The sequence below is a fragment of the Nesoenas mayeri genome (genome assembly GCF_963082525.1).
Source record: "Nesoenas mayeri genome assembly, chromosome: 3".
Lineage (NCBI taxonomy): Eukaryota > Metazoa > Chordata > Aves > Columbiformes > Columbidae > Nesoenas > Nesoenas mayeri.
This window is the reverse complement of record NC_137544.1, coordinates 82895052-82922131: the sequence shown is the minus strand read 5'-3', so window position 1 is coordinate 82922131 and position 27080 is coordinate 82895052. Positions and strand designations below refer to the sequence as shown.

Genomic DNA, 27080 nt, shown 5'->3' with positions numbered 1-27080 from the left:
AGGCAGGAGGAGTACCATTTTTTGTATTCTTTAAGGCAAAAAAGGAATTTACAGAGCAACAGTCTCTTATCCATATTTGCTATCACCAATAGTTGGTGCACAGATTAGGGTACAAGTCTTTCTCTAGGACATATGGAAAGAGGTGTGTTTTTTCCAAAGTCAAGAGTTTAATTTAAGGGCTGTTAAGTTACCCTCTAGATAAACTTCACTGTTTTGATACCAGTGAAAGGAAGATACCTACTATTAGTTTGAAAGACGGCTTTATTTTATGGAAAATCAGCAGAGGCAAAGGAGTTAACAGGAGATAAATCAGTATCAAGTTTGACCACACAGTGCCCAGATTGGTGGAGCACTCCTAGTGCCATACAGCAAAACTGCTCCATTTTGTGGAGTCAGATTAAGGAGAACAACGCTATCCTGCCTTCAATTTTCCCATTTCAGATGCAAGCCTATTCCTTGATGCCCACCTTAATTACCTGCCTGCATCTGCAGTGCTCCAGGAAACCATGACATGAGCATCCACTTGCCACAACCTCCTCTCTCTGGGGTCTGCTCCTTGCCAACTGACCTTAGGAATCCCAGTTTCTTGAATGACAGCTTGTCAGGCCAGGAACTGTGGAGCCACTTCTTAAGCTTTTGACAGCTCACACGTGGGCCAAAATGGACTCACTGCCCTTAAACTGGTGGGGGCAAAACCTAATCTTCCCCTCCTGAAGGGCTTGGCTAGATTATATGACAGAAATGCAGCCCTGCTTTTCCACACAGATAAGAGAGATCTTACACAGTGTAAAGTTTAGGCAATGGGCCAGTTTTTCCCTTAGCAGATTTGGTTGATATGCGCTCCTAGCACCTATGGAGTAGCAGCTTCTGCACTTCACAGAAAGAAAGAACAGCAATTATGGCCATTCTCTAAATCATGGAAACATGACTGCATAGAAGTGTCTTTAAAATACATCTTTCTTTAAACCTCACAGCTAACCAGAATGCAATCTGCCAGACTCCAAGCATGACTGGGTTGGTACTTCCACATTCAGGATAAGCTTAGGGAAAGACAAATTAAATGTGCATAGAAAATATGACAGAGGGAGGTAAGAGATTGATGTTTATAGCAATTCTTCTAATTTCTATTAATTTCACCTTTTTCTTAAAGCAGCTTGAGGTATTAAAACACCTCCCAGAAATGCCCACCTAGCAGAAAACTAGCTGAAGAGTACAACAGCCTCCGCTAGGTCCAAACAGTACATTTGGTGAGGAAAATCTCAGGAAAATCTGAGAAACTCTGTCCAGAGGGCAAAAGGCCACCTGGATTTCATTCCAAGTGGAACTAACTGTTTAATTTGTACAACAATCATGTTGACAACAAAGATGAACACATATGTCTCCTTTAAATGCCTCAAGGGATTGTCCTTCTTTTTTTCCCCATTTCTGTAACCATGGTAACTTTGGGCAAAACTAGCTTTCGCCTCAGAAATTGTTTTCTGTGATAAAGGGTCTTAAATCACATTTGTCATCTAACCGTTAACTTTTTCCCCCTATAAGCCTGAGTGATGAAAGAGAGAGAACCTCTGCTTTACAAAGGAAAGAGAACCTTTTCTGATTCTCTCTAAAAAGCCTTCAGGATGGATGGCAGTGAAGTGAAATACAGAACATATTTTGTAAGTTGTGCTTGGTTCTTTACTGACCTTGACACAGGTTTTCATAAACAACTGCTTAATGTATGCCATAATGTTGCCCAAAAAATCCTCACATCTACCAATCAGCTAGTCAAAATGCAAATTCTGAGCGTAGAAAGAGGGGTTTCCTGTGTCTTTTGGATGTGCAATTTTGTTCCCTTCAAATGAGCTTCGCAAATCACATAAGTCTAAAAGAGTCTCTTTACTTTCCACTGCACTGATACAAAGGGTTGACACAGCTATTGAAAACATCTTTTGACAAAGACTGTTCAAATCATGATTCATACAGGATACAGCCAATAGAATACTTACTCATTATTAACACATGTATTGCACTGTTATGTCTTGGATGAAAGTCTGCCAAGGCCAGTGCAATAATTATAGATTCATAGAATACCAGGTTGGAAGGGGCCACAAGGATCATCTGGTCCAGCCTTCCTTGGCAAAGTACAGTCCAGACAAGATGACTCAACACCCTGTCCATCTGAATCTTAAAAGTGTCCAATGTTTGGGAATCCACCACTTCCCCAGGGAGATTATTCCAATGGCTGGTTATTCCCATTGTGAACAATTTCCCTCTTGTGTCCAATCAGAATCTCCCCAGGAGAAACTTGTACCCATTACCCCTCATCTTTCCCATGTGACTCCTTGTAAAAAGGGAGTCTTCAACTTTGCAGCCACCCTTTAAATACCAAAACAGCCCTACTAAGTGAAAAGCCCAATAAACTATTTTAAGGCAGTAGATAGCTAAAACATTAGAAGTTTGCAAGCCCAAAGCATCAGCATACCCTTCTGTCCCTCCTCAGAAGATAATTCCAAATCTACTCAGAAACCTGAACTGCTTGAGCAGTAGGGCTTTCTTCACTGTTACTTTTGGCAGGGGTACATATAAAGAAGAAACAGCAAAAGTGGAAAAGCAAGGACAGAAAGAACAACGGGGAGGAAAATAAATAAATAAACAAATAAATAAATTGAACAAACCCTGGTACTGTAGGACAAAGAAATTCCCTTAAACTGAGGAGTGAATGAGACAATTAATTCCTAGCTGAAAGGACCTGGTTGAGTAAGAAGGAAAATTGCATTTGCTTGCTTCTCCCTGTCAGCATTCAAGATTTTGTATTTCTTTGTACAAGAACTGAATTGCACTAATAACACTGGATCCATTCCCTTCATAATCTCTTTCCCTATCTGGAAAAACTCTGCAAAGCACTGCATCTTAACTAGCCACTTGCATTAAAAGGACAGTAACATGTTATATGGTCAATATACAAAGTGGGATGCCATGACATAAGACCATCTTTTGATTTTTAACAATGATACTACCGCTGCATTTTTTAGGACAAAGAAATAAGACTCTGCCCATTAATCATCAGAGGTATTTTGCCTTTTGGACCTCCTGCCTCCAAAGAGGCAAGGAGTATCACACTTCTCCCCATACAAATGTGTTCTCCCTCACCAAACGAGATACTCACCAGCTAGCCTTCACAGTGGGAACATTCACTGGGGCTCGGGGAAGTGGGTACCAGTTCCCAGTGACATTCATGAAAAGTAAATGGAATAACACAGCTACGTGTCTCTGAAAATCATCTTCTGTTTTGGTGGAGGCACTTTCAGGTCAGACAAGATCTTTATGGTGCTTCCAGATGGTTTTATGCAAATGAATGTGAGGAAAAGGTAAGCTGCAGACCAATGTAAAGTGAACAGTAGATTGTAGGCTTATTTTAATCAAGTATTGTGCTTTAGTGGAAGATTAAATTCTTACAGCCAGGCACTGAAAAATTATTTGTAACTGAACCTTCTTTAGGATGTGACCCAGATCCTTAGGAGAAAAGTGTATGACTCAGGAGTTCCTATCATCATCAATGTCCTATCAGCATTTTGTGGACATCCCTGGTATTTGGCCACAGCTCGGCTCTCAGCCCTTCCCAGCCAGGCTCTGTGCTCAGCCCCTGCCAGGAGATCAGCTCCTGCATCTCTCACTCACTTACTAGACTCTCAAAAACCCCTTTCTGTGCTGCTTCTTACCCAGCCCTGCACACTTGGAAAGGGCTCCTCAGAAGCATCTGCAGTCTAACCTATTACTCTCCCTTCATAGATTTTAATAATCTGCTCTTTTACAACATCTACCCAAGCTTGACAAGGGGTATCTTGTATTAGACTGATGATGGGTTCAGGACACTGCTATCAAGATGACCGATAATACTTCATTGTTTCTTCTTGCTTTCCATGTCTCTGTCTGTCTGGTCTTTCTCCTTACACTGACAGAAACAGCTGGGGTTTTTTTATCTGAATGTATACATACTTTTAGCAAAATAGGTCTAGGCTCTGCAAACAGGAGACCTGGTGTGACAGAAAAGTAAAAAGCAAATACACTACCAGGAATTACAGTCCATTTTTCTAATAGGTTGAAATGACTATCCAAAGAAGGTTCAATGAGGACTTGTTTCTGCCTGGTAGGAGCCTTTTGCATAGGGATGATTTTAATGCATAAGCATTGCTGGTTTATTTTGAGATTAACAAGTATCAACAAACAACAATTCACACACACACACAAAAATATATATAAGAAAAAGTAATCTAATCTCTGCTGAAACATAACAAATATCTCTCAGTGACAGAGTTTTATAAGACTACATACAGAAAAATAACAAATAAAAGAAGAGAGACCACATCCATTCATCCTAAACCCCGTGCCACCTGAAAACAACCTATTTATTAAGGCTGCCAGAACATTTTTCATTCAAGCTGTTTTTCATGCATAATGTGGGATTCAGCAAAACAACATCTTTCACAGAAAGAACATTTCAGATTTTCAACAAATATATTGGTTTAGTTTGGTTTTCTTTGACAGAAAATGGAAAGGGAGGGGCAGGGGAAAGAAGGAGGGAAGCAGTTTGGAAAGCAAATCTAAGCAAACCTTACAAGAATGCCCTTGAAGTAGTTAACCTGAGTGCAGGCATGGAATAACTATTTCTACAGGGAATGCCTTTTTGCTTTGTTACTTGGCTCATTTACAGAAAGAACAAAACAGAGTTAAGCAGTATGTTCCAGAAAATGATAAAACTTGGAGAAACTGTGCATATAGTCAGCCAGGACAGTGGCACTCTCTCCATGTGTAAACCCAAGGAAAGTCATCTGCCACTCTCAGAATACAATGATTCAAAGACAGTAGAGAGAGAAGAAAAAGTGAGTGATGCTCAAGCTCCAGTAGTTTATGAAGCAGGACCATTGCTCAGCCCAAAAGAAAACTCTGCTCTCAAGAAACCACACTACCAGCAAATGCAAACCTGAAGCACATGTGTATGTTATGACCCATACAAGCACCACTGTTGATATATTTACAAAACGGTCAAAACCCTTTTGTTTTCATGGAGACCTCTGGGAAGAGTGCAACAAAAAATATGATCCTTTAATACTTTATTTCACTTTGACACTGCTGTATTTCTGCTAGGGTCAATAGTGTGTCTAACATCAAAGTAAAATGGTAATTATGCAGTCCCAACATTTCATTATTAATATCATCTTACTCTTTCTGTGAAGCTGAACTTTAGCTTTCAAATACTACTACTTTCAAATTCCAGGCTGGTACAGTTTGATTTGCAATGCCTTTTGTAAGAAAAGGTGTGAAACATGCAACCTGAATATATACTCTCTAATTCTTTGTCAGTTTAGACTCTTCAGTTGTACCCATATCCATACTGAGCTGCCAATTAACTTTTAAATATGTTGCTGATAGTCAGTTCTTTCTAGTTTAACTCACAAAAATTATATACCTGCACATGACAGTTGAGAAACTTCAGAATTTTAAATAAATCATTGCCATAAATTTTGCAACAAGAAGTAGAATATTTGAAATTTCAGGTAGAAGTGAAAATATAAAATGGCAACTGCTTGGTAGCAAGTTCTTTTTAGAAAAACTGTGAAATGACATCTAACCCCAAAGCCGAAGCCTTGAAGTACCTGCTTCCTGTCCTGCAGTGTCTCAGGTACCCACGTACCCTGGCAAACTGACAGCTCTCAGGCTGCCACCAAGCCAGCAACACTCTGTGTCTGTGCTGGGGCTCCCAGCCCTACAACAAAGTGCCCAATTTTCAGGCAGCCCATCAGGCTCTCAGAAATCCAGAGTCCTTGGCCTTGGCCAGCCTCCCAGTTCTGGTGAACCAGGCTTTCCAGTAACAAACTGTCATGTTAGAAATCACCCAGCACACTGAAATCCAAAGTGAAACAGAGTTTTATGGCACTGAGATTGCTGGTAAAATGCTATCTAAACACAAACCAGGAAAAAAACTAAGTGACTGAAAGGAATGTTTAGCTTCTCCAAACCTGCTTCCTCCACATGGGTCCACATTTCATATATTTCTACCCTTACAGAAAACACTATATGAGAGAATATGCTAAGAAAAGTAACATAGTTTTTAGCATGCTCTTATCAAAACATATGCCAATCAAACTGAACAGAACACATATAAATAACAACAATAAAAATTAAAAGTAAACAAGCTGGAAATTACATCACTTTGTCTGAAGTTTTCTCAGTCTGATAGATAAATTACATTCTTGTCCTGCAATTATTTCCTTATTATGTCTTACACCTATTTCTGACAGATTAAAATTAAAACTGTGCTACAGAGGTAAACTGATGGGAAACTTTGATGAAAGTATACAAGCTTCAGGTCATAATTATAAGCTGACTCCTTGAAGAATCACAGAATTACAGAATGTTAGGGATTGGAAGGGACCTCAAAAGATCATCCAGTCCAATCCCCCTGCTGGAGCAGAAACACTTAGATGAGGCTACACAGGAATGTGTCCAGGTGGGTTTTGAATGTCTCCAGAGAAGGAGACTCCACAACCTCCCTGGGCAGCCTGTTCCAGTGCTCTGTCATCCTCACTGTGAAGAAGTTTCTTCTCAAATTTAAGTGTAACCTCCTATGTTCCAGTTTGTACCCATTACCCCTTGTCTTCCCATTGGTTGTCACCGAGAAGAGCCTGGTTCCATTCTCGTGACACACACCCTTTATATATTTATAAACATTAATAAGGTCACCCCTCAGTCTCCTCTTCTCCAAACTAAAGAGCCCCAGCTCCCTCAGTCTTTCCTCATAAGGGAGATGCTCCACTCCCTTCATCATCTTTGTTGCCCTGTGCTGGACTCTCTCCAGCAGTTCCCTGTCCTTCTGGAACTGAGGGGCCCAGAACTGGACACAATATTCCAGGTGTGGTCTCACCAGGGCAGAGTAGAGGGAAAGGAGAATCTCTCTCGACCTACTAACCACCCCCTTGTAATACACCCCAGGATGCCATTGGCCTTCCTGGCCACAAGGGCACAGTGCTGGCTCATGGTCATCCTGTTGTCCACCAGGACCCCCAGGTCCCTTTCCCTACACTGCTCTCTAATAGGTCATACCCCAACTTATACTGGAACCTGGGGTTGTTCCTGCCCAGATGCAGGACTCTACACTTCCCCTTGTTATATTTCATTAAATTTTTCCCCGCCCAACTCTCCAGCCTGTCCAGGTCTCTAGATGGCAGCACAGCCTTCTGGCATGTCAGCCACTCCTCCCAGCTTGGTGCCATCAGCAAACTTGCTGACAGTGCACTCTATTCCCTCATCCAAGTCATTGATGAATATATTGAATAGTACTGGTCCCAGTACTGACCCTTGAGGCACTTCACTAGATCCAGGCCTCCAACGGGACTCTGCCCCATTGACCATGACTCTCTGGCTTCTTCCCTTCAGCCAGTTCACAGTCTGCCTCACTACCCCATCATCCAGACCACACTTCCTCAGTTTAGCTGTGAGGAGGCTGTGGGAGACTGTGTCTCAGGTCCTGAGATCAACTGATCAGAACCAGCTCAGCTGGTGCCGATTGAGCAAAATCTCGAGGTACAGAGAAGAAACCAAAGAGATGAAAAATGAAACTGAATTCCAGAAACCGCAGGGTAGATATATTTTTGCTAATGGAAATGTAGAAAAAAAAAAAATCCATTTTGACTATACGAATTAACCTGATTTGGTTTACTACTTTAGAGAAGCATGTGTTAAAAGATTTTTTTCTTAAAAACCTCTTAGCTTTTTCTTATATACTCTGATAGCTAAGGGATGGTAAGTCTAAATTGAAAAGAAATATCCTCCTTCATCTGCTGGACTGCAAAATTTCAGTTTTTCTTACACAGCTGGAAAGCCTGGAGCCTGTTTTGCTACATGGTGTTGACGAAGAAGCAAACCATACATCTGTTTGCGCATATCTCAACACTATTTCCAAAGCCCTATCCACTGGAAACCAATGATTAGAGGAGCAAGAAAGGCTCAGAGCAAGCTTGCAGTGTTTGGACAGAGGTATGTTTGTGTCTCTATGTGTATAGACTCTTTTCATGAGAGCGGTGAAAACCAATGGTCAGGAAAAGTGCTCACACACTTCAACAAGGCAAATTAGTTCCTTCTTTTAATGATCACACCGTTCATTATTTCTCAATGGACTTTTTACTTCCAGATATAACCTGTCACCAGCACAGAAAAGTAAGAATCCTGAGAGGATGGCTTCTATTGTAAATATTTTCCATAGCAGCTTCTTACAACATTGAACAGGTTCAAGTTTACTGCTCCTCCCACTAAAGTCAGAGTATGCATCACTGCTAACTTCGTGACAGATCTGTACATTTCTTCCCACTTACCAGGCCACAAGAAAGAAAGGGAGCCCTATGTAGAGAAAATTCATTTCCAAACAGGCATTAAACCATCCATGAAAGTAATAGCTTTGTTCCTTGAAATAAACAAATGAACAAACAAAAAAATCAAACCTGGAACCGCACAATATTAAGAAAGTGAATATCTGAAGTCAGCAATAAAAATTCTGAAGCCCATCCTATGCTCAGCATTCTTACATCATACATTACAATTTCTCTTTTAAACACAAAGGTTCCACCAAATTCATTGTCACTGCTTAGTATTCAATGAATATGGAAAAGCCACACACACAAATGCTTGCATAAGAAACTACCTTGATTAAAGCAAACTGCTGTCCTCAGCAACTGCACGCATGTATTCCCAGATGTAATATGCTGGGCTCTCCGTTTGTGACAGGGAAAAAAGAAGGGCCACTCAGACAAACAACAAAGCAACAGCAAACTATATAGCCACCTCCTCCATCGCCTCAACCATTTTCCACTATTAAGTATGCACCTAAACAGCATTTTAAGAGGGTATGATTATGGCGAATGGGAGGAAATAACATGACAGAAGGAAAAAGGAGCAATTCATCATTATCAGCACAGGCTTTGTTCAGGTACATGGCCCAGTCTTGTCCTGACTGTACTGGAAGAAAGCCAGGAAACATGAGCCAGAAGCAAATTACAGTGTGTCCAGCCAAGACACCAGTCTGGACAGCAAGGGGATCAGGAACCCAGAATATGCCACAGCAAGCAACTCTTACACAGTATAAAGACAGCCCCAGAGGCCAAATGCTCCAGAAACCCCAGAAGAACCGACATTGTCACCGCCTAGTAGCGCAATGGTCCTAATGCAGGGGTGTTTAGTGCAGCTGGACCTTCCAATGTATTACTGCTGCACAATTAGGTCTGGGAGTCTTCATGTCAACTTGAACTTCATTAGAAGTTCACTTGCATTAAGTAACTTACATTGTTAAACCTTTGTATATGTGCTCAAAGACCAATTGCAGTAAAGCCAACCAAGAAAAGACATGGTCTTCCAATTCCCTTAATATTTTGCATGAGGATAAAATACTCCCTTGAAGAAAACAAGTGTTTTAGTGATACTCGCAAGGCCTACCTTGCCCAAACCAGGGGTGTCTTTCACTTTGCTGACTGCCCTCAACAAACATGGTGGAGCAGGGGGTGGAGAAGTCTGAAGGATACTGCTGAAGCTGGTAGAGAAGAGAGGAGATTCAGGAACAGATGATGCAGAAGGCCTGTGCTTCTTCTTTTTGGAAGACAGGTTCAATTTCTGAGCAGCTCTGTGGGAAAAATGACAACAGTAAGCTAAAACAACCCCGAACTCATCAACACAAACAGTCAAGAATAAATTATTTATCAGGTTACTGTTTCTGTAGGATCTCAGTTTTGACCTCATTGATCTCAACAGTTTTATAATTTTTAATTTTCACTCATTATTACTAGTTTAATGCCACTGACTTCACAAAGTTGTCCCAAATTCAGTCTGCATTAAGCAGGGTCACAATCAGACCCTTTCCACTATCTCATCTGTTGAAACAATTCAGCCTGCAAGAAAGCTCCAAAACCTCCAATTAAATCAATGAGCTATACAGCAATTTCTGTTCTAAAATTAAGTTCAGTCACCAAATGGTTCACACTGAATTGTGTCTCATTCATAAGTCTCTGATTAGAAAATGAATACTTGTGCAATGTTTGGGTGTAAGCAGCCACTGTTAAGTTAATTAGTATTAAATGTGAATTTAGTGAGGAGTAAGAAGGCATGCACTAGCTGTTTTAAATTTTTATCACCTCTTAAAACATAATCCAAATGGTGACCAATGAAAATATTGCTCTTTGCAATGAGATGGAGACAATCATACCAACTACAGCTGCATTAACCATTAGGCAGAGAAAACAATGAAGGCTGTTTTAATACTACAGGATTCTTAGACAAGAATGCTGAAGTTTGTATAGACTTTGATTAAAAAGCTAAGCTTTTCTGGAACAGAAACATCAAGTACTTTTGTTTTGCATAATGTTTTATTTTGAGAGACAATTCAACATTCAGCCTTTGTTGTAGCTGTTTTGTTCGAACCCTTGTGCATTCTGCACTGCCGAGAGATAACGTTAATATTAACCATGCTGTCCCATGGTTTCCATTTTGTAAAATGAGCACTTTAAACAGAGCAGGTCACTGGAGTACAATCTCAAAGGAGGGATGGATATAACAATTCATGAGGCTACTTTAATGTTATCTGCTTTGGCAGAAAAATTGTGACTTAAGATAGTTATATAAGTAGCCTGTGCTTATAGTAGCTCTTCTTACTTTGCTGAAGTGTCACAGTTAAGACCACTAATTCTAAACCCTCCTAAGTTTTAAGAAGCTTTAGCTCCATTACACTGATATCATTATATGTGATGCAACACTGAACTTATAGAAGTGATTACATTATTTTATCCCAAGTAGTCAGGGAAAAAAGACTGAACATATATATATACACTCACACACTCATTTCAGCATGCAAGTGCCTTGTGTTTGTATCAGATGTCTCAGACACATGAACAAATTACTGCTGGGCATGAAGCTGCCATACGTCAGCTGGTTGTGTGTGCACTGTGTGCACCACCAGTATGTGTTCTTTTAGCTTATGGCAAGTGCAAAGCAGTTCCAGATAGATTAGTTTTTAATAAAGGAAAAACACTAGGAGATTTTAATTGACCAGATACAGAATTACAACTCAGAAGTTTCTGTACCACTTCCTTGTCCTTTCCCTTCCCTCTGGCCTAAAGATTGCAGTTCATAACCTGGTTCCCTCCTTTAAGAGTCTGCTTTCTTTTTCATATAAAACATAATCAAAATGTGTTGGTCAAAAGCAAAGCAAAAAGCATAAATTTTTCCCTTTCCTAGCAACATTCCAATGGTTTGAGAGGATTCAATTATTTCAGCTTTCACACTGTCCATCACTAATACTTTTATGAAGTTGTCCCTGAATGAATCAAGATTTTCTGTATGTCTTAGCTTCACTTTGAAATTATTTCAAACAAAATCTTATACTATGTGCAACAATTGAAAATATAATTGTTGGCAAACACACTGAAAAGTTTACTCCTGTGCTTGAGCTCAGTCTTAAATATAGGCAGCTGTTCCACTCACTCTGCTCATACATCTGGTCTCACTGAACTCACCTCAGGTGAAAATACATTTTGTAAAAGCCATTTTCAAAGTTGACTGACAGAGCCATTATCCCTCTTACCACTAAATGCTTCTCCAGCATTTGCTGCTCCTTTTACAAAGCTGATAGTGTAATACAAATGACTTCTTGACCCAACCAAACCCATAGCTGGCATTTTCTTAAGGAAAAAACATTGTTGGAGGTACCTGGCCTTTTCAAAACCTTGGAACTATATTCTAGTTTGACAGTTATAACCTTTGAGATTGCATTCATATAGAAGGACCTGCATTTTCCTTTGTATTTTAGGCCTGCATCTGGCAAAATGTATGAAAAAGCAATGAACTATTTCTCACAACTTCATGGGGTTTTCTGTTTTTCCCCAAGGAGAGAAAAATCAATGCATGGCAAGCTAGAAAATCATTTACAGACCCTGTCGGACTTGACTGAATTTTGAAGGGGATCAAAAAGGCAATAAGCCTCAGGTAATTCCCAGAGCATTTAACTGGGAAGAGAAGGATATTTTAACCAGATGTAGGCTTCAATATGACACAACCATGTACAGTGTGGCTTTCTTGTGAGAAGGATTTGTGCAAAATAATTCCACTTGGGTGGCTAGCATTGCTCTGATGATGCCAGCTGATGCTGATTTGGTCCTGTGATCTAGCACAGGAGTTTAGAAATTCTCACAGTTTACTTTTCAAGGCAATTCAGACACCTGGCTCTCCCTTGCAGACTCTGGACAGACAGAGTTCTTGGGCAAAGCAGCAGGCTGGACCTTGGAACACCTGATGCCACTGCAGCCCACAGCCCACTGAGCCCTGCCAGCAGCTGTTTAGACTCTATGCCTTGTACAGGAGCCAGCTAATTTGTTTTCATGTATTATCTAGTATAATAGGACTCCGATTTCCATGAGACTATGCATGATGTTGTAGTAATGGCAATGGTAATGACGGCAACATAACTTCATATATTGACAAAAAGCTGATCATGCTCCATGTTATATCCACCTCACTTGAACCAAGTGGTATCAGCTATGAACTATGCAGGGGTGCATTGTGGGCTCCAGTGCAAATCAGTGCAGTGTAAACCACTTCCCTGCTGTGGTAGGGATTGTGTCCACTCAGGCACACAAGGAACTTGATCCCAATTAAATTTCTGAAGTGTGTAATTTAGACTGTATTAGAACACTGTGTGGATACACTCATCACTACAGAATGAACTTTAATGTCATTTTACTAATTTACCTTCCATAATAATGCAGATTTACTCCAGGTTAGCAAATATACTTTGGATTCACACCTTCAGTTAATTTGGATTCTTTTTTCCTGAGAATCCTAATGCAAACAAGCAGCTGGAGACATTTTGAAAGCTTACAATATTCGTGGCAGAGGAAATAATCACAAGATTAAGATTTGAGGTGGCAGAAGTGGTGTTAGAAAGCTGATAAAAGTTCAATCCAAGTAAAACTGATGGACTGCTGGCAGGAAAGGATTGCTTTAACTGTCTACCTGATCCAGAGCAAAGACTGAGGCCATTTCTTGAAAAGTACATTCTCTAGTTTTTGCTTTTTAAAATACAAGCTTATTAAGGTATATCTTTGGGCAGTCAGAATGCTTTTCACCTCCTGCTTATGTACAGATGGTGATAAATTTTTTCCCTTAAAACGCCATGGGCAGGCTGGGATTTTCAAACACATTCATTGTAGAGCTAACTCCCCTACACTGGAAGCCAACTCATGACTGACAGAAACTTTCTGAAAGCTGAAGGTCCTTTGTGGGATTCATTGAAAAAATGGAAATAAACGAGCTTAGAGGTAATTCTGATATGTGAAAGGGTAAAGTATGCTCTTTGAAAACTTGTCTAGGGAGATGAATGAACAGAAATGGATTAAATAATCCATTTTTAGCAAAGAAGAAAGACACTGCTGAGGTGATGCAAATATCTCTGCTAAGAAAGATATTCACACTGCTTATGAGCAATATAAGAATGAAGTTGATGAAACTCTTTAGACAAAATAAAAGGCATTAAGGAAAGCTCTGTAAATACCTTGGCTTAGAGAACTCACTGGGTAATGGTTAGAGTACAACATACGAAAAGAAACACTGTGGAAGGAACAGTTAGGAAATTCATGGTTTCCAAATTAACTTTGGCTGCTCACAAAAAGCAACTTTGGAAACTGAGGACAAATCGATACATCCACTTGTTACTAAGCAATAGTCAGGGAGAGGGGAAAAAAACAAAACAAAACCAAAACCACCAACAAAACAACTACAACCCAAAACAAACAAAAAAAAACAAACAGTGGACTAGGACCTCATTTGGCATAAATTCATATAAGATCATGAACTTGAGTAAGCCTGGCTTAGTAAACTCATGCCATATTTTCTTTCTCTCAAGTAAGAAAGCAGACACTACCAATAAAATTGAAGGGACACCTCTCTAACTTGATAAATTAAATTATTTTTTCACTAACACATTATCCAAGGCAAAATTAAAAGTGCAAGACTCACTGTCAAAGTAGAGGTCAGTAAGATCAGCAGATTCATAAGATGCAGAAGGAGATAAGACATTTAAGTGAATAATTAAAATATTATTCATACTTGTGTCAGCAAAGATCATCACTGGATAAGTAACGCTGACTCTCACACTTCAGTACCTGACACACACCCCTTTGCCACTGACATATGAAGAAGTTTCCTTCAGTGCATATCTCTGGATAATTACTCATTACTGGAGTTTCATATTACACTATGATGCATCCACTACTTATCACCCTTGGAAACAGACTTCCAGATCATAGGGGCCAGTGAGCCAGAGTATCAGTTTCTGTGTCAAAATAAAAACTGAAAATGAGCTCACTTTCATATCGTATTTTCCACAGAGGAAATTAATCTAAAGCTGTAGAGGCTAAATAGTCATGTAGTATCTAACTTTAATGTAAATATTTGCAATTTTCATTAAAACTAAACATCTAATTTTCTTCATTATTTGGAGACATACATTTAATTTTATAAGACAAACGGTCTCTGCTGGGTGCACCGTTCAAGGAGTAATGTATGAACTTTATATGTGCAAGGATGGCTTACTAGAGGATGTGCTGGTTTGACAAGCCCAAAGGAGATTAATGGTCTTCCCTTGCAATTAAAACAGTATATTTAATTATCAGAAACTATCTTACCTGCTGTATCTTAGTGCTGAGTTGGAAAATAGATGGAAGCTTAGTTTGGAAGTCCACCTCCTGAACTAATTCCCAAAGCATATTTGTGCAGACGTATCACTAGTTATAAAATACATTTGTGACCAACTGTGGCAGTCACCCAGCATGAAACACTCGTATCCTACGGTCTCGGTTTGGGCACCTAAAAGTGAAAGATGCCATTCTCCAGCCCCTTGTTCAACACAAAAGCCCTACCATTTTTTATTATTTTTATTTTTCCAAACCCTTTCCGTAATGCTTCCTGTAGAAAGAGTAGAAATTCTTGACTGTCACCTACTAAGTAAAATGTAATCTGCATAGTATTGTAGTTAACTGATGGAATGTGAAACAAAAACATACTGGAAGCCTGCCATTGATGTTTATTATTTCCAACTGAAATGTTTGCAAATATGGGTTCGTGGTGTATTTTCTGTTCCAGATAAGTGTGTTTATATAAAGTGAGTTATCTTATCATATAGGTCCTCATGTAGCTGTAAGGTAAGAACCAATGGGATACGGCAAAATTACAACCATGCAGGCTTTTTTATATGGGAAAAGCTAGCCTTGATTTTCAGTTACAAAGGGTCACTCAACAGTTGTTTTTTCTCCAGGATCTACCATCACCAAATTATATCAGTTAATGTTGCCTATACAAACTGGATGCAGGGAACTAAATGGGACATTCACATTTTCTAATTACAGGGATCTAACATAGCTTCTCTGAACTGTCACCCAAAGTGATTGTGTTTCCCCAATCACCTGTATAGGTGACACAGGCTCACTAAGGTGATATTACAGCCAAGTTGACCTGGATGCTACCACCAAAAGAGGAGGCCCCATACCTGTCACTGTTCTGTTTGCATACTTCCTTTCCCTCTCTTCTTTCCTCACATTTATTTTGGCTCAGCTGCTACTGCTTTAACCTCCTGAACTGGCTTATGCCAAAGGGGTGCTCTAAATCATATTTATTTGACATGGCTAATATGCCTGAATTGCTGTGGCAAGCACCTTCCCTGACCTTAAAATCTGAGGTATGTGGTACTAAATGTGGTTTCACGCAAAATCTCATCTTTCTATTTGGAGGGCAAAGATCTGGCTGGGAGCCATGGCTTCCATTGTGCCATGCCTTTCTTTGCATTCTCAAAAGCAAAGAGAAGAGAGATGCTTCACAGGGTGTTTATCCAACAAGGGGACATTTGTGTTCTGCTGCAAGGGGCCAGGTTCCCTCCCTGCTATCTGCTGCCAACCAGAGGTACCACCTGAGAAGCATCCTCCACGAACAGAGCAAAATGTCCTCCAAGGGCTTTTCCTCATACCTTTGCATGGAACTGTTTTTCTCATCCAAAAGTAAAGCCATGTCCATTCCCAGCCCACATTTTCTGCCTTCCAACAGGACTTACGAGCTACGAACAAGAATCAGGGCAACTTCACGCCACTTAAATTCTCTGTGTGGCCGAACCCAGGGCTGTGGTATTGCAGCCTAGTAGGGCATGTAAAGAATGAAATAAGAATCCTCAGAGGAACATTTCCTGGATTTGTAGTTCCAGTAAGATTCTTAGTATTTGTGTTTAATTATTTTACAATGCCTTTAAAATCTGGAGATAATTTGAGCTCTCTGCTTATGTTGTGGAAGGTATAATAAACATCTCTCTAATGCCCAGTAAACGCTTGCCCCTTATTGTTCTCTTTATTTTTATGTATGCATTCAATTTCACAGCAACAATAAAGCTGTCCCAGGCTGTAATCTTTCACTTCTTGGGTGGTTAATTCAGATGTTTTGGCCACAGTGCCTTCATGACTATGCTCTCTCCTGGAACTGCATTGTAACTGTCAAGAAACTCATTATTTTTAACTTAGTTAATTCCAACACAAAGTCAAAATAGGGCTTCAAATCTTGTTCAGGACAGGTCTTAAAAAACTCAAGGCTTCTTGCACCCAGGCAATCTTAAAAAATAAACAGCTCAGATCTGTTCTTACATCAAGTTGAAATTTGTGTAAATTCACTGGCAACAGAGCTGCTAAGTTGCCCCCAAAATGAAGATGAAGAATGTGCTTGAAGACCAATAGCTTAACAAGAAGCTCAAATTCCCACACACATACATATTGCAGGACAGAGGACTCATATTCTACACAGTTGTTACTTGAGTGAAACTCCAAATCTTAGACAAGGATCTGACAAGACAGGAAACAAACCACTTCTCATGTCAGGACTGTTTGATCCACAACATTCTCTTCACCAAGTATCACTCCAGTAAAGATCTTTTTACCTACTCTAAAAGTTCCTGAAAAACCCTGATTCAGTGACAGATGGCCTTCTGTCTTTGGCAACAGGATCATTACTTAGCTCTCATGCATAGAGGTAATGTTCACATTTGGAATTTCTACAAGAAATCAAAACCTTGTCCTTCAATAGTACCCATCAAGAAAGCTACATCTTGAGTCAACAGCTTGATCCATTTAGCTAGAGAAAGATCATTTCTCCTTTATTTCCTTTCCATTTCTTTTTCTCTTCATTCTCTTCTCCTCTTAGTAAAGGCATTACTGATCCAGGCCACCATACACACTACAAAAACGAACAGATTCACCTTACCTGCTGTGTTATTGACCACAGACACATATAATCAACCTGCATTTTTACAGAAAAGAGTGATTTTGGTTACCAGCAAAGGATGCAACTCCAAGAAAGTGTTCAGCATTCAAACACAGAAGACAAACCACTAGACAATCTTTTAAAGAGTAAGTATAGTTTCTTTTTATTAATCTAGTTTATTTTTCTCTCTGAAAAATACTTTTATGAAAAATGGTCATCAGACAGATGATAGTGCTTACAGCATTATCCTGTTCTTGGAAAGCTCTAAGGGTGAACTGGTATGTGTCATTGAATGCTTAATGTATGAAGGAAGCTGAACAATTATAAACCATAAATATAAATATCAAATAAAATCAGATGTTTAGCACCAGTCTGATATGGGAAGAAAACCAGCTACATATTTATTATAACTCAAATGAATTCAAATGTAAGCCCCTACCAATCACTGCATAGTTACTTGGCAATGCACCTTCAAGTCCTATGGGAAAACTGCATAGGTGGGAGACTGACAACCATGGACCAGAGTAGCCTTAATTTCAATTACACAGAGCTGGGGGCAAGAAACAAGCTCTGTCCAGTGCAAGCTTTGGGTCATGAGAACCATTGCCTGTATAGACTAAAGATTTAGATCTTAAGACGCCAGCATTGCCATTAAGTATTAAAAATGGTGACATGCACTGTTTTATATTTGTACTGTTGTGTAAAATAAAAAACACATGCAGATCTGTTAGTCTTCAAGTGTTAGCTGGAAAATATTAGGGGCACACATGTACAGTTACAGTGCCTTCTCCTGAAAGTCCCACCAGGGATGGTTGCCAAACGGATTTTCCTCATGTCTGAGACAACCTAACAAACTTCAAACTGTGGGACAGGACTCCTGGTTAGCCAGACCACAAATGACTCTCCTCATGAGCAAGAAGTAATGACAGTTATGACAACTCAAAAATGTGACTAACAGATTTGCAATGAGTAACCCACAAACCGCTGGCCATTTCATAACAGTCCTTAAAATCACATAAAGCAATTTCTTTAACTGTAAGTTTTATGGAGCTTATATGATTACAGTCATTCTATTACCTTGGATGCTAAATCCTGACCACACACTGTGTGGAAATCTCTGTCCCATTCAGCAAAAACCTCTCATAACACCAGGAGGAAAAGCAGCCAGCACGCAGATTCACAGTCCATTCTGTCATTGTTTAACTTTCCAGTTGGCAGAACAATTAAACAGATGTATAAATAGACCAAAAGGTAGATAAGCTCTACAGGGTTTTTTGCCTCATCAGTATTTTTGGAGGCTTGCACATTTAAAATAACACCAGCATACAAATGGTAAACTATTATGACAACACAGATGCACTGAATTTCAATGCACTTAAGCCCAGCTCTGACAAGCAATCTCTTGTCATAGGCAAAAATATCTCCTCTAAGAGTTCCTGTAAGTCTTGCCTTGTACTTATTTAAGTCACCACCATGAGATAGTGATAATTCTTTGAGATAAGTTGGTTTTGACTACTGGAGACTATAATTATTACTATGTTAAGGTCCAAGACTGAGGTCCTTCTCTTAAAAAACTGCACACATGCCAAGATCAGTCACAGAATCACAGAATGGCTGGGGTTGGAAGGGACCTCTAGAAGGGACCTCTAGTCCAACCCACCTGCTAAAGCAGGTTCACACAGAGCAGATGGCACAGGAATGTGTCCAGGCAAGTTTTGAATGTCTCCAGAGAAGGAGACTCCACAACCTCTCTGGGCAGCCTGTTCCAGGGCTCTGGCACCCTCAAAGTAAAGAAGTTTTTCCTCACATTCAACAGAATCTTCTGTGCCCATTGCCCCTCATGGTCAACCTGTTGTCAACCAGAACTCCCAAGTCCTTCTCTGCAGTGCTGCTTTCCAGCAGGTCTGTCCCTAATCTGTACTGGTGCCTGGCATTATTCCTTCCCAGGTGCAGGACCCTACACTTGCCCTTGTTGAACTTCATTAGGTTCTTCTCTGCTCAGTCCTCCAGCCTGTCCAAGTGTCACTGAATGGCAGCACAGCCTTCCGGTGTGCCAGCCCTTCCTCCCACTTCGGTATCATCAGCAAACTTGCTGAGTGTGCACTCAGTATGATCCTATCTTCACAGATACGCTGAAGCACAAAGAAATTCATGAACAGTGACAAATAGTAATTTATTCTAGATCTCCTCAGCAGATTCACACAAATAGTTACAGTTGTTTTGGATGTGCCTAACAGCATCACCCTGGTACATACAAGGAAGGTACCAAGATGACAGAGTCTGGCATTTCAAGCTGGGGCATGGAAGGAGAACAAGAGCTAGCGGGCCTATCTTGCAACAAGAGGTATGGACAGGGTATAAGGAAGCTGAGCAAGGTTGTGCAGTCTCTGTCCTTGGGGAATTTTAAGACCGAAATGGATAAAGTTCTGGGCAACCTGTCCGACCTCAGAGCTGAGCCTGCTTTGACCAGGGGGTTGGGACAAGAAACATCCTGAGGTCCCTTTCCAGCCTCTGTGATCCAATGATGCTATGAAAGGTTAGTACAATTCTGAGAGCAATAAAAATATTGCAATTTATGTTTTCTTTCAAAATAGCTTCTCTGAAAACTTTCAACAAAATCACTTAGCATCAATCTCAGCAATTTATTCACTCCAAATGAAAGTTTTCATTTTTAGAACATCAATTTAAATGTAATTGAAGCAAATGTCAAACTTTCATTTCAAATTGAAAAAGTTAATAACTACTTCTTTTCTAAGGGTGTAACCAAAACACATTAAAAATTTTCTTGATTCTTGTTTACTTTCTGGAAGGATAAAAACTAAATCAGCAGAAGCTGATGAAGTAATTTAATGTGAATAAAATCTACATTACTTGCTGGGGAAAAAAACTGACAAAAATTTCACCCAAGTCACCTTCAATATTTTGTAACAAGACCTTCTGTTTCTATTTACTGAAGATTCGGGAAGCAATTCTACACAATTCTAAATGTCCTCATATCCTACCATTTGCAGGGGAAGTCCTATGTGCCCAGCCTTTTGCAGGAATGCTCATCATTCTGCTGGCTCAGACCCCACCTCCTTTGGGACTTGACCTTAATATTAAACCGACTTTAATCATGCTGCAAAATGAACTATTACAAAAAATATAAAACTGGAAAACACTATTACATTTGGTAATTGCTGTTATTTTTCAAATAAACCTCTTGTTTTTGTTCTTCTGTTTCCAGTAAAGTGAAATAAAAAACAACATGAAATTAAATACACCAAACATTGGTATTACATTGCCAGAAAAAAAGTGAACTGTACAGATGTATGGCACAGGCACCAAAAAGCAGAAATTATAAGATATAAAGACTTTAATCTGCAGCATTCTGCTTATTACTTGTACAAATTTCAATGAAAGTCAATTAATTTTCAGATCTGAGTACACTTCTCAGACAAGTATTTTTGTTTATTAACAGAAGTAAATTTTTGAAAATACCTCTAATATTGAAAAACAAAAGTTATTTACAATGGCTCAAAATTTTATGCCAATAGTGTTGCTCTAAATGAATTCTGTCACATATAAAAAGACAGAGAAATGTATTTGCTGCTTGATTTCACTTGGACCTCAAACTCTTTTGTGATATGTTGATAATACCCATATTTGCACCTCTGTTCCACTTGAATAAAGTGCCAGTGACTCATGGTCAATACTGGTAAAATACAGCTGAGTCTGATGAGTACAGGGAGAGGGAAATCGGAGAATTAGCAAGGGTCTTGTCAGCTCTTCCAGACTGCCAAAGGGACTACAGTCTTCAAGTCTTATGAGTCCATGGTAGGTAGATGATCTTCAGGGGACCCTTCCAACCCAAACTATTCTGTGATTATATACGACAAATACAAGCAGCAATATTAGGCAGAAAAATATTTCCCTTCTTAGAATGTATAGAAACAGGCCAGAATATTGCTGTGTGCTCTAAGGACAGATAGGCATGAACATTTCACTTGGTGTATTCAGAATGAAAGCTCATTTCACAAGCGGGGAGATTCAGCTGTAACTCTGAGCTCTCCTCTTGCCACCCTATTGTCTTTCTCCACCATTCTCTATTCAAGGTTTAGGAGCATGATAAACTCTGGTCATTGTATTTCATAAGACAAACCATGCTCAATAAATACCTCAAACTTTCCCAGTGATGTCTGCATGTGAAGCTTTTCTTCCTGGACAGCTGGCCTAGTGAAAGCCAGGTCAGCTCCCTCAGCACTGAGGTCTTCTGCTTCTTCCCTCTGCAACAACCCATAGGGTCCTGATCCACAGCACGTAGTGCTTGGTGCAATCCTTTCAAAAGGCACGTCCCCGATGTTACAGCATCTTGGTACAAAGCATGTTTTTCTAAAAATCCTGGTCCTCATCATCACAGCAAACAATAGGCTAAAGATTACCTCTACCAACAACTCAGAGAATACTTGAAAAAATAGGAACAAAATTACTCTTCCAAGACACCTCTCAGTAATGCAGCTCTATGGCACAAGATATCAGGCCACTGTCTTGCCTTCATTAGAGCAGAATCACTTCTCTATGCAGATCGTTATTTGATGAGAAGGTCCAGGAAATCAGTTCATCTGCCATCTTAATGATAAATATCCCATAGTCATGAAACCAGAATGTTAAGCTAGAAATCTCATGGACTGCGTTTATTGTTGGCCTTGGAAAATATTTCCAGTAATTCTTTCTAAGCTACCTCAGAAATTCCTACTGTTGCCAAAGTACGCCTATATGGTTCTACAATACATTTTATCCTGCTCTCCCATTTTATATATATATATTTATATTTATATGTATATATATATAAACACCAGAAGAAAGATGCAGGAGAGCCTGTAGTCACCTCGTGCCATCTCTCTTCTCTGTAACAAACAGCTGCAACTTGGCCCCTAAGAATAAGACAAAAATTATATTTCTTCCTATTTTTCTTTTATATGAGACAGAGGACAGGAGAAGAACTAGAGAAAGATAGCACCTTGGACAAACTCACCACTGTGATACCCTATAAATGTGCAGAAAACAGTATCTCTGTAATATCAAAGACAAAACCACTTAAGCTGAATTTCTGAAAATCAGTCATGTGCTGTGGCTTCTCCTGTTAGTGAGCACACAGCTTGACACTGGCAAGGCACTCCACTAAAGGCTGTTGATCAAATACTATAGCTTAACTTGACACTGTTGTCAAGCGTTGTGTAACAGAATGAGACACAACTCCAAATTTCACAGATGCCTTTGTGCACTACTGCAGCACATTCAAAGCAAAACCTTGGTCATACCAGGAATGGCATGGACTAACTCAGACTAGAGAAATATGGGAGGACGTCAGCAAACTGCTTATGCATCACAGCAGTTCATACAGATAACGTATAGCATCCAAGGGAAAGTCACATTGTCATTTACTGTGCTTGCATACCACACAGAGGCTTATGATTTTGTTGCATCCAACTTTTTTGGAGCTCAATGAAAAAGCTGTTTACTGATCGAAAACTTCTTACACATCCCATTATAGGGTAGATGACATTGCAACATATTCTTGAGAAATCCACCACCAAATAGGTTATGATTCAAATATCTTAGATGGTTTTGCACAGCTACCTCAAAAAAATCAATCCAATTTATGTTACTTTTGATCTTTACAACTCAAGAATTCTCTTTCTTCCTTCTTATAAGACACAGATGGATAAAATCTTCTTCCAGAATTCTCCATCTTCTAAGCTCAGGTTGCCTCCTTTTCCATGGACAGAGCTTTCTAGTCAAACTTCTTTCATTGCAGTTCATCTTTTGAGGATATTTTTTCAGAATAAGGGGTTTACGGAAGACAGCCTAGAGTATATGCTGCCTAGAGCACCAAGAGGAATTAGTTTGGCCCTCAGGAAGGGCCTCAAAACCCGTCAGCTGATAGTTTATAGCAGTGTAGCTTTTCAAATCTTTTTGAGAAAATTGAGTGTTATCTGGAAAAGCCCATCCTGAATAGAGAAAAATTTGAGTATATTGTGCTTTCCAGACCAGAAGATAACAGAGGACACAAATTTGTTCCGTTGCCCTGCTACAGTTACCTGCAGCAAGGCACAAGCACTCCAAATGGTCCCTCACCCTGTGTTTGCAGCAAGACAAGCCCTCATTTCCATTATGAAAATCTCATCGCCTCAATACATCCACAGTATATTGGTAATTTTAAAGAACCATAAACCCCTTAACAAAATGACTGGCCAGAAAATAAAACTTGGAATTTAGTTTCCAATGTCACAAGGCTCTGGTATTATTTGAAATGCTTTTATCTGATTTAAACAAGTGAGGATGGAAACCTATTGAGTGGGTAATGTAGTTAAAATGAAATTGCTTGACTGATCTGGCACGTCTGGGGCTGCCTCCTTGTGTTAAAAAACTCTCTAGCTTCTCCGAAGTAAACCATTCTCCTGTTGAAACTTCAGATAAAAATGAAAACTTTATTCTATATGTAAGGTATTGATCCATTTGGGACTTATTTAAGCTGCCTAGCTTTATCAGTTTGGGCCTCATGGCTCAAAACAAAACTGAGCAGTACTCTCTGAGGAGCCTCCAACAGCCTCTTCCTTCATCTTCCCTGTGTCCTAATACCAAACAAACACAGATTGCAATCAGTCCTTTCTAAAAGGCTGCTTGCAGACAACAGCACGTCATAGCACTTCCCTTTCTCATAACAAAAAACCCAGCCTGCACCCTCTCACAGAGCCAAGGAGTTTTAAAACAGCTGTTTGGCTTTAACAGGACCCATCAGACTCACAGTGTGGCTGATATAGCAGTCAAGGGACTCCTCTGCACAGCTTTGCCCACAGCCGCATGGCCTCCCTTGCTCTCAGAAACAAGGCTATTTTTAGTAAATCTTCTGTTTTGTCCATTTGCAACATCACCATAAACTGCGGACATCCTTGAAGTAGTCTCACTCAAGTGGTCATTCAAGACTGAATATTACAACTTAGAACACTACAAATGTTGAGGGGAGCAGGTGGAGAAGTACTTTAGCTTAAAGTAGTTGATAACACAACATTTTTGCCCCACAAGAAATATTTCATTACATTCTTAAAAACATATTTTAGTTTTCTTCCTGATATGGTGGGAAAGCAATAAGTACACCCTGTGTGTCTACAATGCAAAAGCACTGCAAAGCTGACACAGACAGACAAGCCTGAACTTAAAGCACATAAATACATACTTTCTGTCCCAGCCTCCACATAATTTATCCCATTGTAATTTCAGCAGTATGGTTATAGCAAATAATCTTCTTAGTGTGAAGGTATTTATTCTGGTACAGCTTATTCCCAAACAGCAAGGGGAATAGGGGAAAATAATGTAAAGTGATAAAATTGCAATTACACAAGAGCAGCTGCGTATTATTTTGGCAAGAAGAAATGTGTCCCACAACAAAAATGACTGCATTATATATATGTGAACACATACATTCAATACAGCCAGTTCACTTTCCCCTGTACACATAAACACCCACTCCAGTCCTGCATGCACAAACCAAAGAACAGAAGCACTGTGGAGCACTGGACAGGGAGTCGATTCGGGGCCGTGTCAGCTTGGGCAAACATCATCATGCTGCTTCACACCTGAGCTGAGACAGCACAACACTGCGCCAGACAGACCTATCAGCCCATAGATCTCTTTCCTTCAGTCATCAGTATCACCAACTTCTTTTTTCTTTCATTTCATTATGTGCTCTTGTAGCTATTTTACATATATGTCATGTTATCAGTTTTTTTGCTTTTCTGGCTACTGCCCCATCAATTCACTTAATCAAATAATATTGGGAACATGTCAGGCAGATGAAGTGCATTCAGCTCATCACTGACACGCTGATGGCCATTCGAGGGTGATGTTACAGTCCTTACTCTATTATTAGCTCCTGCCTGCTGCACTCAAACTTTCCCCTGCCATTCTGTTCCCCAGGCTAGAGCACATTTATACTTCCCTTAGGATTTATTTTCTGGTCTAGATATCTACCTCTGACAGTGAAGATATGGAAAGAAGACCTATAGACTATGTGACACATTATTAGACAGCATTTTTTTACCAGGAGAAACAGCATATCAGTGCAGCCTTTTTGCATGGTTACATTTCACATCTCTAACATTGCATGGAGACACTCTGATCACATTAAATGCAAATCAATAATGATGAATCTCATGAGATAATATTGTGTTCTGAAGCTCAGACCAGTCTTAGATCACTTGTTTCTGAATGAATGATAAATTTGCTATGCAAGTTCAGTTTTGCAAGCACCTTCTGCAATGTGTGCTGCATGCCTATAGTTCCTACTGAGACTAATGTGACCTTAAGAGGTTGGCAGATTTCAGGAACAGGCATTTTCTGAGTTATTGAAGGGATTCCTGTGTAGGGACCTGATCTAACACCATGCTGTATATCCTGCATTGCTGCTGAAGGAAGCAGAAAATACTCATTATCTTGACGGAGGTAATTACAGAAGCCCCTAATGTTAGAACAGAAGACAACCACCTCATGAATAGAGCTTGTCAACACAACTGTTAGGAGATTCTCAGGAAAGTTGGCTGCTGCAGTGGCCAACCAAACTGAGGGTACCATGCTGTGTGTTAGGAAGACAAAAGATTATTACACTATCATTATTTACCAAGGGAGATGCAGATTTTTTTCAAGTATGACTGTATTTCATCAGCCCTTGAACATCTGGTTGGGAGTAAAAATGGTTCACAAGCACAGAGAGGCTGGCTGCCATAGCTGCAGATAAACTCACTATCACAAGAACTTCAAGAGCACATTTGGTAATCAAAGGAGTTTAAATACAGGGCATGTGACTATGCCATCTCCCCTTCTCTATCTGATGCCACAGGAAAACATGGAATGACAAAAACAAAAGCTTATTTTCATCTTCTTTTCCACCAAGATTAAATAAGATTACAGCAGAAGGGCAGTCACACAGACTTATATGAGGACAGTGCTGTGATATTGTGAAGCTGGCTGGCAGGGGAAAAAAAAAAGCACCAAGAAAAACATCTCTCACCAGTCTATTTTAAGGATTCATCTTATATAACAGGAAGCAAGCACAGTTATTCTGGATGCTTGAACACCGTCTGTCATATCGCCACAAGCAAAGGAAGTATAAAGAAGTATGTGTGACCATTTGAAGACTGTTAGCTTTAATTAGTCTGTAATAATGCTGGTTACATAAATCCTTGCGGGTTGAATTAGAGGATGAAAATGCCATGAAGACTAAGCCTACATGATATCTAAATCATTCCAAAGCTAAGGGGAAAATACGTCTTTCCTTGCAAATGGCAAGCTCAGAGATGAAGGCGGCAATCAACCTGTGGTATTCACAGGCACTAGCCACTAACACTGGTCTGAATTTTTCAGGGCAGCAATACACAGTTTTCAGGGAGGCAAGGGACATGTGGCTGCTCCTTAGCAAAAGAGCACTTTTCTGTCCAAACGCTAACAAGTGAAGCATCGGCTATCTATGTACAATTGAGCTGGAACCCTAGAAGGGTCCCTCAAGGTTATCGTATATCAGCTGGCCCATTAGCTGCTACCCCAGCTTAGCCTATGAGTGCTGCAGCACTGCCCAGGGCTGCCAGCAGAGAAGGCACCCAGTCCCTCTACCATTTCCCTCTGCCCTCACAGACATGCAACATGGGGCAGGGATGTAGTATTCAGTTTCTCAGGTTTCTAGGTTAGGGGTTAGAATTGGGCTTATAGCTTTGATTACAAACACTGTTCAGGATGAAGGGATG

General features: G+C 39.9%; 1 protein-coding gene across 1 annotated transcript in view; it reads right to left on the bottom strand.

Moving 5' to 3' along the window:
* The window catches only part of KIF26B (kinesin family member 26B), a gene marked incomplete at both ends in the record, with an annotated part of 294143 nt that overhangs the window by 96955 nt on the left and 170108 nt on the right, over positions 1-27080 (bottom strand). Inside the window, one exon of the mRNA XM_080342992.1 lies at positions 9463-9646. Within this exon, the coding sequence (XP_080199118.1) occupies positions 9463-9646 (184 nt within the window). The remainder of the gene's footprint in view (positions 1-9462; positions 9647-27080) is intronic.